At 36.1% G+C, this 15,722-nt stretch overlaps 1 protein-coding gene across 2 annotated transcripts in view; it reads right to left on the reverse strand.

Moving 5' to 3' along the window:
* CSMD3 (CUB and Sushi multiple domains 3) overlaps window positions 1–15,722 on the reverse strand; it is a 931,825-nt gene that overhangs the window by 260,307 nt on the left and 655,796 nt on the right. For both annotated transcript variants that reach the window (XM_080646869.1, XM_080646870.1), the window contains one exon: window positions 13,308–13,510. In XM_080646869.1, the coding sequence (XP_080502995.1) occupies window positions 13,308–13,510 (203 nt within the window). The remainder of the gene's footprint in view (window positions 1–13,307; window positions 13,511–15,722) is intronic.

Genomic DNA, 15,722 nt, shown 5'->3' on the forward strand with positions numbered 1-15,722 from the left:
GAATTAACCTGAGTGAAAAAATGCACTACCAAAAGGTTATATACTATTTCACTTGATCTATATAACATTCTTGAAATGACAAAATTATGGGGTCAGAAACAGGTTAGTAGTTATCAGGGACTATAGGGGTAGAAGATGGAGGGGGATGACTGTGGCTATAAAAGAGTACCGTAGAGATTATTGTGATGAACGGTACTGTATCTTGATGTATTGATGGTGGTCTCACAAGTCTACACAGAGCTAAATAAATACAAACAATTATATGTAAAACTAATAAAATCAAAATAAGATTGGTGGATTGTATGTTAAGTTTCTGGTTGTGATATAGTTGTCATAGTTATGCAAAAAGTTGTCATTGGGGTAAACTGGGTGAACAGTATATAGGATCTGTCTTTATTATTTCTTACAATTGCAGGTAAATCTAAAATTATCTAAAAATTAAAAAAAAAAGTTTAAATGTATCAGTAGAAAAGAGAAGTATGAGACCATAGGAAAGTAACCACAGTATTTTCTATACACAGTTAATGGCACATTTAATTATGGAGTTAGCTCCAATTATTCAGGTTAAAGTAATAAAATATTATTTAGAATTATCACAAAGTAGATTTACCCTAAAGCATATGCCAATTAAGTATCAAGACAAAGAAGCTATTAAATTTTCCATTTAAGCTGTTCTTAAATTATATTTACAAATGTAGGATTCAGCACTTGAACAAATTACTTTTATAAGTTGAGTATTAAAATAATGAGATAAATTGCTGGATTACAGACACATAACTGATATTCAATCATTCATTTACTTTCTGACTTAATACTTTCCAGTTGTGGTAGGTGCTAGTCATACAAAGAAGAAACAACCAGATGCAAATAGAATTGAACATACATCAGATTTTTTTGTATAGTGGTGGTACTGACTAACAGATTCTATTGTATACATTCCTATTTGGTAGATAGGTAGATAGGTAGATAGAAAGACAGATAAATAGATGAGTCAATGGATTAATCAATCTATTAAATGTTGAACTCATAGAGAATATCAAGGGTAGTGAGATAGGATCTTGATTCCAATTTCCACATGGGTGTGTTCTGTGTAATCATCTGTGTTCCTTGGCAGAGTCTCCATCATGCCTCACAGGGCCGGGGCAATTATAGCCTTTCAATACTGATAGTTTTTGTAAAATGCTTTTGTGATAAACTCAGTCATTATGTTTTTCTTGAAGCGGTCTGGGATGGTTTTCACCAAAATTAAAGTTGATCTATAGATTGGTTTTGCAATATATAAGTGGAAAGTGATGTTCTACACACAGATTTACATTTTATTGAAAAGAAGTGACAAAAATGTGAAATGTGCTATGAAACTGAAGTTCAGCTTTTAAATTGAAAAATAGAAATAATATAAATATATGAGAAAACTTCATTTTTGAGACTTCCCATGTGCTGGACTATGTGTCTGCAAGAAGCTTAAACCTTAATAATTTTCTCAAAAGCAAAAATATACATATAACAAAGTTACAAAAGCATACTGAAATTAAAGTAGTCAGTATAATCGTGTCTTAGGTGAATTTGAGGGGGAAATATGTTTTTACTCTTCTGTCAGATTTTCTGTGCTTAAATATTTAAGTGAAACCAAGTAGGTATAATAACAGGTATAATATGCAAAATGACAGTTAATATATGTAAAAATATGCATTTCCTTTTGGGTTTGGTTTATTTGAAGAAAGAGAGGTGGTTGATCCCTATTGTTCCTTTTTCTCTTAATAAACAAATTAGTAGTAAGATTTTAAGGCACAATGGATAATGATGGGGTTTAATGAAAGACCAAAGATTTTTCTTCTTGCAATAACTTGAATTCTAAAAGCAAATAGTTAAATACACACAGGAACAATTACTTGGTGTAAATACTATTGTCTTATTTTCTTTTTTTATTGAAATTTTGATCACCATAACAGTTATATTCTGTGTTTGTGGGTAGACAAAATTATAATAATTTTAGAGTCAACCATTCTTGTTTTCTGTATCAAATAGAAACTGTAGCCATTGAAAAAAATAAATAACCATTAAAGGAGCCATGTTATCTCTCCTTGGGAATTAGGAGTGAAATAATCTCACATAATTATATGCATAATTTAAAAAGCAATTATATGATGTTGGAACTCAATAAAATATTATTCACATGTGTAAACAGATTAATAATTTTTATTTAATACTTATTTTTTCCACCTAGGTGCTAATATTATTAATATTACATTTTAATTTGCTTTAATCTGGATAACCTGAGGATGTCTTCAGTTCAAAACAGTACTAAGAATTATAGAATATGAGTGAGTTCTTACCATTGTTACAACTTATTGATATTGTAAATACACTTCAAACTTCTCATTTTACATTTTTTATGTCTAATTTAGAGCATAATTTTATTGGAAATATGCATTTTACTTAATATAGATTTTACAATCTGTATAGATTATAAATCTGCATAGGTTTCAACTAAATTATAGATAATAGTTTGAACTATTATTCAGATATAATGACTAAATTACCATCTTAGTGACTGTAGGTGAATCAACATTCCAGGTTTATTATTGCATTACTTTGTATAACAAAGAATACATTAAAATCACTTATAAGTTCTTGTGGCTCCTTCCTGTTCAGTAAGTTGACTCTGGTATAAACTTTTTTTTTTTTACTCAAGACCTTTCAAAGAAGAAAATCCTTGAATTTCATACTGCTGAATAAATGATATTATCAAAAGCAGAAGAAACTAGGTTTTAGACTGTATTGTAGTAAGAAAGGAAGATTGACCAGGTTGTATAAATTTCCTGAATTTTAGCTGCCTCAACTATAAAATTGGCAGAGTAATATTTTACCTGCCTGATTTAGTATCATATAAAATCCTAAAGTTCTATTCTAACAACTGTATTGAATAATTTTTAAGTTAACATCAATTCTGAAGTAAAAATTTTAAACCACTATATCTTACTATTCATTGCGTAGTTTGTCTGAAGATGAAGTAGTTTTATATATTTTTGCAATATCAGGAGATCAGAAAAGTTGTAGCCCAAATTTGATATTCACAAGGCCTTACATTCCTCTCTTCTAGTTTTATTTCCTTCTAATTCTGTATTGACTAAGAAATGACACTATATTCTAGATTTCTATAAGGAAATCAAGTTGGGTAATGGGAATACTTAACCTGGAAGGAAATCCCATCCAGAGTCAAATCAATCAGAAAATATTTGAAATGCAGATGGTAACCTAGAGGTGGATTTCACCCTGGAGAATTTTGACCTTGATTGAGCCCTTGCTTTGTACAAGATCCATCAATTTTATAAAGAATGTTCAACATCATTATGAGGCCTATATTCTGCCAGCTACCCAGGAATGTGGCTATCTTTAGAATTTCATTATGTTTCTAAGGATACACTTAATGATATGGCAAGTCAGGTTAAAGTAAATGGCAGCATGACAGAGTCATTTCCATCAACTCAGGAGGGAAACCGAGCAAAGGGGATGCAAAAGAAACCTCAAAGTCAATGTTGTAATATACTTCCAAGTATACAAAAATCTCTTTCATTAAAGACATGTTTATTAATTTATTTCACCAGAAAATTGATTACCAACAATGAAGCAGGTATTATATGTAATATTGGAGATATATTTTAATATGAGAAAACATCTCCCTACTTTCATTATTATGCTCCAATTAGTGGGGGTAAAATTACTGATACAATTTTTGTGGAATCAAAAGGCAGGTTAGGCCCTGACCAGTGTGATTGGTTGTGGTCCTGGAAAGTTGGGAGTTTGAATCCTGGTCAGGACACAGGATTGCAGACTCAGTCCCCAGTGGGGGGATGAACAGAAGGCAGCTGATGAATGTTTCTCTCTCTCCCCACCTCTCCCTCTCATTTATTCCCTCTCTCAAAATCAATTAAAAGATCTTTTTAAAAAGTGTGCTTGTTAGTTTGAAGACTGTCAAAATGACCTATACAGAAAACTGATTTCCTATCTAAAGATTATAAAAGATAGTATCTATAAAGGTCTAATTTGAGATAGAATTCTAATACTTGGAGATCACCAGAATAAATTAGCAAAATCAAAGAAAAAAACACATAAAATGCTTTTACATTATTTCTGATAGGCAGTACATAAACAGCATGAGTGTGCTTTTAAGTTTACATTATTAATTTTTCTTCTATCCAATCAGATTCATTTAACATTTACTAAGTACTAAGTACCAAGCACAGGGCCAAGTTTTAAGGATACAAGTATCAACAGATTAACACTCTTGACCTTCAAAGTAACACAATCTAAGAGAAACAGCAGATGTGTACATGGCTTTAATATAATAAAATGGCTATTAAAATCAGGTGACTTTTTGTCATTCAAACTGAAAAATTCTGGGAATGAAAAAGAAGCTAAAATAAATTTAATTATGTAATAAAAATATGTAATTACTAACAGAATTGGTAACATATTGATGAACACTTCAAAATAGTTATCTAGCCCTGACTGGTTTGGCTCAGTGGATAGAGTGTCGGCCTTCGGATTGAAAGGTCCCAGGTTTGATTCCGGTCAAGGGCATGTACCTTGGTTGCAGGCACATACCCACTGGGGGGTGTGTAGGAGGCAGCTGATCGATGTTTCTCTCTCATCGATGTTTCTAACTCTCTATCCCTCTCTCTTCCTCTCTGTAAAAAATCAATAAAATATATATATTTTTAAAAATAGTTATCTATACAAAAGCTATTTTAAAAATAAAATAATTTCTAAAAAAATTGCCATATATTATTTTTACTTGTACACAACAAAACACATTCTTTATCTGAATTACCTAAACATTAAAAATAATGGAAGCAAAATAATTATTTGTAGTACAACCAATTTTAAAATTTGTTTCTTAGACATATTTAGTGCCGTTTTACTCTCTTTCTGAGAAATTGTTTTTCCCATATTCTTATTTTATTAATATTGTCATAGGTGTTTTTAATACATTTTAAATTGTTGGTATGTAAAACTGATGTCTCTATAGGCCATACTATTTTTAATTAAGAAAAGATTTTCTTTGTAGGTACTGAGGTATCTAAATTTAGGGCTAATTTTTTTTTTAATGTTGGAAAATTTTATTTAGATTTTTTACAACAGCAATGTGTACTAGTATATAATTCAGCTCAAATATTTTCACAGACACTGAATGTTTGCTTTTCAGAATACCTTTTGTTGACAATTCGTATGGTAATGTTATCATTGTAATTCGCTAGTTCACACTAATTCGTAAAGAAAGCAAAGGGAATTGAGACACTGTAAGTATGGTCACCTGGGAAGCTTCACCAAGAAGCTACAGCTTCACACAGCACTGTTCCCCCAAGAGGATTAACACCCCTCCCTTCCCCCAACGGGTACTGGATTGTCGGGGGAAGAAGGGAGAGATAAGCACATGTGCAGTAGAGGTCAGGGGGGCACAGGGGCGGTACTTGCCTAGTACCCTTGTCAGTCTAGCCCGGGGAACAATGGATTGGCGAGGGGATGGACCCCATCAGAAGCGTGTGGAATACTGAAAAGTTCTTCGGTGAGTTTGAAGAAGCTCCTGGTTAAAACTCCCGGGCCAAGAGTTCCCTCCCTCTTGTTTGCTCTTGTGCTCTTGTTCTTGCTCTTTCTCTTGTTTGCTCTTGCTCTGTGACCTGGACTCACCTGTGCGCTCACCTGTCCTCCCTCCATAGCCATGTGGCCTTAGCAGCTGCATGGCCGATGGATGTGTGGACCCCACGTGCAATGTACTACAGCTGGGAACACAAACTAAGATAGCCAAATGCTGGACTGGACTGGACTTTAATATGAAGCAGAAACTATGGCCAGTGGCCTTTATTCTGACCCCGCTGAAGGAACTGTTGGAATCTTTCCATGGTGGGAAGGACAGAGATGGGACCTTGGAGGGAACCTCCTTTAATTTTACATCATCAACAAAGCCTTCCAGGAAACCCTGTCCTCCTGTGGGAGCCTTAGGAAATTCATTTCCTCGAAGCACCACAAGAACTCCACTTCCACTGGTAACAATAATGATTTTACTATTAACAATGACAAGTCAGTATTTCACATTTTGATAGCAGCCTTCAACATAAAAGCAAAGTACCTGGCAAACATTCTCATTTGTGTTATTGATGGCTTAGATTAATAGGGCACCTTTCTGTCAAAGAGGTCAATAATCTCTACATCAAGCATGTCAAACTCGCAGCCTGTGGGCCGAATGCAGCCCACAATGGATATTTTTGTGGCCTAGCCAATAAAATGGTGTGAGCAGTTATTTACAATTATGAAAGGAAATAAGTCTCCTGTCAGGTCCAGAATTACTGACATTCATTCACCTTGGGTCAGTTTTGAAAGTATTCACTGTGAACACGATTTCCCCTGAAGTGGGAAAGGTAAGTAGCAGAGAAGAGATGCCAAGTGTCAGGAAGAAAACATTAATTTTATCATTGCTCTTGTTCTTTTTTTTATACTATACTTTTTCAAATAAACCTAGTTTCTATGAAAATTGAAGCCCTTTTTTTTTTGCAGCCCACATAAACTTAAACCTTGTATATTTGGCCCATGTTAGCCTTTGAGTTCGACATTCTTGCTCTACATAAACTATGTTTTGTATCACACAGTTTTTTGTTGTTTTTTTAAATTACGCTGTTTTCAATATTATTTTATACTAGAAGCCCGATGCACAAAATTGTGCAAAAGTAGGCCCTTCTTCCCCCAGCTGCCGGCACTGGCTTCCCTCTGGCAGCTGGGACCCACCACTGGCAGGTACCCAGGACCTGGGCTTCCCTCGCAGCCCCAGCTTCGTCCGGAAGGTTGTCTGGAAGGATGTCCAGAAGGATGTCTGGTCTAATTAGCATATTATGCTTTTATTATTATAGATTAGTTTCAGGTGTATAGCATAATGGTCAGACAATTACATAATTTACAAAGTGATTCTTCAAAAATTCTAGTACCTACATGGCACCATACATAGTTACTACAATATTATTCACTATATTCCCTATGCTGTTTGTTTACATACCTGGGAGTATTTTTTAACTATCAATTTGCACTTCTTAATCCCTTCACCTTCTTCACCCAGCCCAAACACCCCTCCCCTCTGGCAACCATCAGTTTATTCTATCTGTGAGTCTGTTTCTGTTTTGTTTGCTCATTAATTCTTTAGATTCCACATATGAGTGAAATCATATGGTATTTGTCTTTCTCTGTCTGACTTATTTCACTTAGCATAATATCCTCTAGGTCCATCCATTTTGTTGCTATACACACACACACACACACACACACACACACACACATACATATGAATATATATAATATAAACTAAAATAACTTGTAAATGTAATAAAAAATTATTCTAGGTTCCTTCCCGCTATATGTTGGTCTTAGTTTCAACTTTTGCAAGGATAAGTTTGTTTGATATTTTTGTTGATCTCTGCTTGGGATCTTCTTGACAGACCCTTCAGGTGAACTGACTGGCCTTCCTTTTGGACATCTTGGGAGAATCAGCTTTCTTAAGAAATGAATATTCAGTACATACTTTTTCATTAAACTTGTACTTTAAAAAATACTACTGCTGCCATAAATATCTGTTGCAAAATAATCTTTAAAATACTTCTATGATAAAATAAATAGTTGTGGTTTTACCCATAAAGTAACAAATACACACATATGCAAGAGCTTTCAGACTATATTGTCAAGTTAAAAAAAATGATAACAGCCAACACAACAATAGCCATCCAATAAGAATGAATCAAAATCATACCTGCCCAGCTGGTGTGGCTCCGTGGTTGAGCATCAACCTATGAACCAGGAGGGCAAGGTTCGATTCCTGGTCATGGCACATGCCTGTGGTTGCAGGCTTGATCCCCAGTAGGGGGAGTGCAGGAGGCAGCCAATCGATAATTCTCTCTCATCATTGATGTTTCTCTCTCTCTCTCTCTCTCTCTCTCTCTCTCTCTCTCTTTCTCTCTCTCTGTCTTTCTCTCTGAAATCAATAAAAATATATTTTTAAAAAATCACACCTATTTTTTGTCAGTTTGGCAAGTAATATATATTTTGGTGTGCCACAGACTTTCAGTCACTAGTTTATTTGTGCCATGAGATGAAAGGTTGAAAATTACAGCTCCGGAGCTCTGCAGCACATCTGCTGAGCCTCTATTTCCACGCACAATTCCCACTAATTCTGCCAATTCATGGCCTGACAGCTTTGTGTGGCTTTCCAACAACAGCACAGACTAGGAGATAACTGCTTTTATACTACTAAATAGTTGGCAGGGCAGCAGCATCTAAAGCTTCTCCCACTACCACCCAGGTCAGAATGGGTTAGGTGTTCCTATCTGAGAATAGTTCATTTCATCTACAAGCGCCCCGTATGCTATCTTTGAAAGGCAAGTGTGAATAACCTAGCATCTGGAAAAGACTGAGAAACAGAGAGGCGTTATCAGTTTTTGTCTTTCAAATTGAACCATGTATTATAATTACTCTGAGCACTGCAAACGTATCTCACATACTACTGGGTGAGATTGAATACAAAGTAGAGAGCTAATAAGTATGTTTTGGCTATTTTAACAGAACTGTTAATAATGATACTTTGGTTTTTAAAAGAAATGGAAAATACAGGCCATATGCCAAACCAGTCAGGATGCCAGGACAACAGGCATAAGCCAGGACGTCCAGAGCAAACTGGGACATATGACCATTCTAAGATGACATGTGCACAGTGTCAGAGCACTGCAGATATGGTAGTGATTAATGAGGAGTTCATTGGTACTAGAAGTATCACTTGACCTGGGCTTTGGACAATGACTAAGAATTTATAGATTTTGCATGTGGACATAAGTGTTTCAGGAATATGGAAGAGAGTTTTCAAAAGAAGCAGAAATGTGAAACGACACGTCATGGTGTTGATGACTGGATGCGTACACATGAATAATTAGGGATGAAGCTGGCAGGTAGTTGGGATGCAGATTGTGAAGGATTTCAGTGTAATCCCAAAGTTTGGGCTTATGACGTGTGGCAATGAAAGAATTTTAAACAGAGAAGTGATGTCAGGTGGGAATGTAGAAGTACTACACTAATGAAGTAAGTAGCTGGTAGACTGTGCCAGAAATGCAGGGAGTAATGAGGATGGGAACATAGGCGGCGGCACTGCAGTCCTTTAAGCCTGGGAGACATCAACGTCTCATGGTTAAGGATCCATTTCCTTGAGAATTTTAAACAGCATATTTTGTATTACCCAGCAGGGGTAGATTCTTAACAGAGAGGTCAAAGACTGAAGCACACAGAAAATACTCTGTCAAAATCAACTCTTCTGTGGGCAAACGACAGCACGATACTCTGAGATGTCCTCCCTGTGGAACTAAAGTGAGACAAGCCGATTACAATTTAAGCAGCAGATAGAGAAGCTAACTGCTGAGACCAAGGACACCATGCAGGACAGCATGAGGTGCAATGTCAGACTTAAGTAGCTCTGATTAAGCAAAAGTGCCTTGCAGACTATAATACCAAGAAGTGTAACGACAGACTACAAAGAATGAAAAGATCGTGGAATAGAAGGCATGAGGCTGCTGATAGTGGCTTGATGGTGATTATGAAGTTGGTATGTGATTTACATTTCAGTTTAGTTCACTTTGTACCAAGTTCAGTGCAATACATTTCATTGGTTGCATTTTGTCACTTAAGATGATTTGCTACCACTGCCAGACTCTTTTCTTTTTTTATTAGTTGACACTCAATGAACCACAGTTATTTGCTCAGAACAGGAATGCACATGGTGACAGTGAGGAGAATGAGGACAGAATAAAAGTCTGACAATTAAAATGACACATCATGATTTGGCCACAACTGTCCTGCTTTATGCCTGTTGTCCAGCTTAATTTTTAATAGTTTCTCCTTTTACTCTCAAAAATTTTCTTAGATTAGTAAAATAAACTAATCTTTGTTCTTTATAAAGATTTAGGGAGACAAAAGAACCCAAAATATCTTTGGGAAGCAAATGTCACATAATTCAAATATCTTCAGGACAATGAATTGTTAAACCATTTATTCTCATCTTTATTTGGAAATAAATCATAGCTGGTGCCTGGGGCATGAGCTTGACTATGTTTAATAAAGAAAGGTCAGAAAATGTTTTAAAAGAGATATTTTATAAACATTAAAAATGTTTAATTAAGAGGTCAGAAAATATTTTTTAGAGAGAGGTCGTGGTGCTGAGTCTGTAAGAATGAGCAAGACGGAAGCATAAGAGAGCAGAGAGAGAAACCTTTAAGGTGGAAGAAGGTTTAGACACAGAAACAGTACTGTGTGTGTGTGTGTGTGTGTGTGTGTGTGTGTGTGTGTGTGTATTTGTGAAACTAAGATTTGCCTCAGTGAAATGGAAGGTGCAACTGAGAAATAATTGGTGATACATATGTTTAGAATATGATCCTTAAAGAACAAATGAATGAATGAACTGATGAGTAACATGAGATAAACTTATCCAGGGAAGAGGACTTTAGCAAGGGCCCTAAAGAGGCAAACTGACCTACAAGCCAAATTTGACCTAACGTAGTGGTTTATTGGCCTATATAGTCTGTTAACATTCCTTTAAGTGTAGTTGTTTTCCTTGAAAATTAGATGACTTTACACAAAATTACCTATTTCAAGTTCCACTTTAACCTGTCTTGCTACAGGACAAAATGACTATAGCGAGGAAGGGCAGCTGTCCCTTGTAAAGGGGTATGTGTACACTCCAGCTTTCTCTTTCCTCCTCCCTGTTTCACTTGTATGAATCACACACTTTCAAAGTGTGACCTTAGATGAGGTACTTGGGAGCAAAATCAGAAGCACAGCTGATTAAATAGAACTTCATTGTGACTAATAATATATAAGTAAAAGCTTCCTGTTTCCTCTAGCATATTAATACATGTATCTAAATAATAATGACAGCATGCCCAGCCAGCATGGCTCAGTGGTTGACAGTAGACTTATGAACCAGGAGGTGATGGTTTAATTCCTGCTCAGGGCACATGCCTGGGTTAAGGGCTTGAGCCCCAGTATGGAGTGTGCAGGAGGCAACCAACCAATGATTCTCTCTCATCACTGATCTTCTCTCTCTCTCTCTCTTCCCCTTCCTCTCTGAAACCAATAAAAACATATTTAAAAATAAATAATATTGACAGCATAATAATAATAACTACCAAGCATATACTATGCTCCAGACATAGTGTAGAGTTCCTTTCAAACACATATGGATTTGAGTCACAGCTCCAGGCACTGCTAGCAGTTGACCTTGAACAAATTAACTCACTCTCTAAACCTTTGACTATTCATTTGGAAAGTGGGAGTGACGTATCATATCACATATGGCTTTTGTGAGAATTAAATGAATGAGATCATGTATATAAAACACTTAACATGGTTCCTGACATACAAATAAGAACTTATTCATTAAAATAATATTTTCAAATTTGAAATCTGGGCACTGGGAAAGCTGTGTAAGCATGAGTTAGAGAAGACCTACCACCAAGAGACTAATTTTCAATGATTGATGCTATTCACAATATATTAACCCTCACTAATGGATAGGTTTTTAGTCTCAGATCAGTAGTACAAATTTCTATGCATCTTAAGAGTATTATGAAGGCAGATTTAGTAAAGATCTGGTATTATGCACATTGTTTTGATAACTTTAATATGCCTGACAAATATAATAAATGTAAAGATGCATTGCTAATTTTACAGAAAAACCTGCACTAAAAATTCCCCAAAACTCATATGAAACAGCCTATTTCCCTTAACACATGGACTTGGCATTCACAAACACCAGCCTGAGGCACAAGCATCAGTGTTTTCCGATATTTAATCACAATAACCATTTAAGTGTAAAAATATATATTACTAACTTAAGGTAAAGGAAAGGAGAACTGTTAGTTTCCAAACTACAATTAGAACTGAAATTGGACGGCAGTCATGAACAGTTCTCTGATAAATTGTCCTTAAGTTCAAAAAGAAAGGGATAAAAAGCAGAGAACAGAAGACATAAAAATGAAAAATGTTTGGTGTTTTAGAATTAGAAGCCATTTCTGTTCACCAATTACAAACATTTTTTCTTATTTTTCATACTTTTTTCAATAGATATGTGAATTTAAAGAGCAAATTTACAAATATTGACTCTTCTACACTGATTTACACCTTTCACACAAGCTTGGCTTATATACAATACAAAACAATTCGTTTTTGGTAGTTAATTATGCCAAACAACTGTGTTCCCTGAACAAAAAGTCCACCAATTGTTTAAATGTATTAACTAGTCACTTATCTAAAGCAATATATTTTGTGGAGAGTCACATTTCAAAAGTCCTTCATGCTTTTTCCATTTTTTTTCAAAGGATTTCAACTTTACATTTATTCATATAATAATAATAGTGCATTGGGCACAAACTATCTACTCAATACCAAGTACTATGCACATGTAACCATGTTACATCTTAATAACTTATTTATGGGATGAGCATTATTGTTCCTATGTGTAACAGAATACTCAGTCTCAGGTGATGAGATAAGGTGCCCAAATTAGTAAGGAGCTGGGGTTTTAATTCAGGGCCATTTGAAGAATACTGGTTTGCACTCTTTTTATAGATGATCTTGGAAATTTGGATAGATTTCTGTTAATAAAATTTTTAAAACAGATACAATGAAAAAATCCATCAGATAATATTTGTAAAGAGACAATGTGTGTTGGCAATAAAATTAAAAAATAGCAATTAAAATTTTTAAGTTTTCATTTATTTTTCTCCAGCCACTAAAACAAAATTCCTTTGACAGAACAATATATATTTAGTCATGCATCAGTGTCTTGGGGAAAAAAACACACAGATGAGCGATGGACACTGGTAAATACTTATGCATGGTATTTTCCTGTCATAGGCAATTTTTAATTTAAAAGATCTAAACTATTTTGTTAAGTATATCTGTGAATACAAAATGAAAAATGAAAAAAATTTTAAATGTAAATCCAGATTGCAAGTTTTTGTAATATAACTATTTCATTTGCTGAATAATTATAACACCACTTATATTTTAAGGAAAATTGGTTTGCTAATTGAAGAGACAGTCTCAGCAATTAATATATTGACTCAAAACTAATTGCATTTCTTTTTTCCAAATATATTTTACTTGAACTGCAGATTAAGAAGATCCGATAAGAATATTTAAAGTCATTAAAGTTTTAGCAGTAAAGTTAACAGAACTATTTGAATAGCATTCCTCATTTGCATGTAAGAAATAAAATAGTAACTCACTTGAAAACTGAATTGCAAATCCAGATTTGCTGATATAAAAATCCGTGTCAAACTGGATGGTTACAATGTTGAGGGTGCTATGGATTCCTTCAGGAATAAGAGATCCACTAATTTCCTTTAAAAGCATTTCATTTTCTGGTGGACCATCCCAAACTCGCAGTATATCATGTGATGCTTCCGTATCGAAAGCAAGAAACTGTAGGCTGTGGGAGAAACATATCTGTTTGATAATTTTAAGTACAAATTCTGTTTTAAATAAAGAATATAACACATATGCACCTTTCCACTTATTAATTATTCCTTTATTTTACCAGGTAAAAATTTAACAGAATATTTAACCATAATAAATTTTTCTTGAACAGTATAATTTATTTCTTTAGAATGATTAAATGTACTATTATATCACCTGGCAAATTATCAACTTTGAGGTATACATTCTTTTCAGTGTTCATGAATTTCAACTATGGCCACTGCAGGTGACACTGACGGAGGATCTGGCACATGCCAGGCACCATGCAAAATGCATTACATTTTGTTGCTGTTGTTTTTTAACTGTTATAATGACTCTATGAAGCAGGAACAGTTTTTATCTCAATTTTATAAATGTGTCAAATGGAGTTTAGGTAGATTAAATAAAATGCCCAAGGGTGGCAGAGTCATAAATAAATTGAACTAAAGTTTTCTTACTGCATAGTATATATTTTTACCAATGTTTCAAGTTTGTTTGTTTGTTTGATTAGATTCCAATGAAACTTATTCCATAAATGCAAGAATAATTCACATTCAGAAACCAAGCAATATCTTCACAGTGATAGATATAAGGAAAAAAAAATAACATAAACATCTCTCAAACAGAGAGAAAAGTAGGTCAAAAAATTCAACGTTATAATGGTATTCAGCAATTTAAGAATAAAAGGGAACTTCCTCATTATAAAAAATGTTTACCCACCCTCCAAAACAAACGGATGAAAACCAAATAACCTTGTTTTATAATAAATCTAATTTGTTTTATATCTAATCTAGACAAAATTAGCATATGACATTCTGTGACTAATGCCAAAAATTAGAAATTCAATTTTGTCAACATCTCAACTCAACTCTGTACATAAATGTCACATTTATGTTTGATACTAGAGGCCCAGTGCACAAATTTGTGCACAGGTAAGGTCAAGCTGGCCAGGCCCCAATCAGCAGATCAGAGCTGGGCTGGCTGCGGGGAGGGGCCATGGGTGATTGGCCAGCGGGCCACGCCCCCGATTGGGGTGGGGGGGCCGATTTGGGGCAGGGCCAGCCATGGGGAGGGGCTGTGGGTGGTGGGCCAGCCAGCCCCACCCCTGAATGGGGTAAAGGTGCTGATCAGGGGTCAGCAGCTGGGGGAGGGGCCATGGGAGGTTGCCCAGCCAGCCCCACCACTGATTGGTGTGGGGGGGCCAGATTGGGGGCAGAGCTGGTTGGGGGGAGGGGCTGCAGGCAGATCAGGGTGGTGGGGGCTGATCGGGGGTGGGGCCGGCCATGGGGAGGGGTTGTGGGTAGTGGGCCAGCAGGGGTTGGGGTTGGGGGGCTGATGGGGGTCAGCGACCTGGGGGAAGGGCCATGGGTAGTTGGCCAGATGGCCTTGCCCCTGATCAGAGGGGGGGGGGGGCTGATTGGGGGTGGAGCTGGCTGGGGGTGGGGCCTCAGGCCGTTCAGGGTGGTGGGGGCCCATCAGGGACGGGGATGGCAGGGGGAGGGGCTGCAGGTGGTTGGCTAGCCGGCCCTACCCCCTATTGGGGTAGGGGGGTGATCAGGGGCGGGGCCAGCCAGGGGGAAGGGCCACAGAGGGGTTGACTGGCCACCCCACCCTCAATCAGGGTGGGAGAGGCCAATCAGGGGCAGGGTGGCTGGGAGGAGGGGCCGTGAGAGGTTGGCCACTGGCCCCACCCTGGATCAGGAGGCTCGCTGGCAGCAGTGGGCATCATAGCGACTGGTCCTTCTGGTCGTTACAGCATTCTGGTCGCTGGCTTTTTATATGTATAGATGTGAACTCTTGCAACTTTAAATTTGAACAATATCAAGTATTGTTCTTTATTTTTACAAAATCCCAGAATCCTGTTGAAATCAATATTTTTAAGTTTCCTAATATTTAAATAAAACAATACATTATCTATACTAAATAAAAATAGGCTGAGAACTGATCTAGTGTAATCTATTTTGAGTTCTGTAAACTCCCTAGCAAAAATGACATGCCAGTTCATATCTAACAGTATACCAGTTTACATCCAATAATACATTCAGTATATCTTTCATAATGTTTTTTTAAATGATAATACTTGTTTTCTATAACCATTTGCACCACCCAGAAGCCTGTCTGAAATTTCACTTATATAAAGAATCAATTCCTAGGTTTAAAGTCATTGTTTTGTGAGCAATAACATA

The sequence above is a fragment of the Plecotus auritus genome (assembly GCF_963455305.1).
Source record: "Plecotus auritus genome assembly, chromosome: 11".
Classification (NCBI taxonomy): Eukaryota; Metazoa; Chordata; class Mammalia; order Chiroptera; family Vespertilionidae; genus Plecotus; species Plecotus auritus.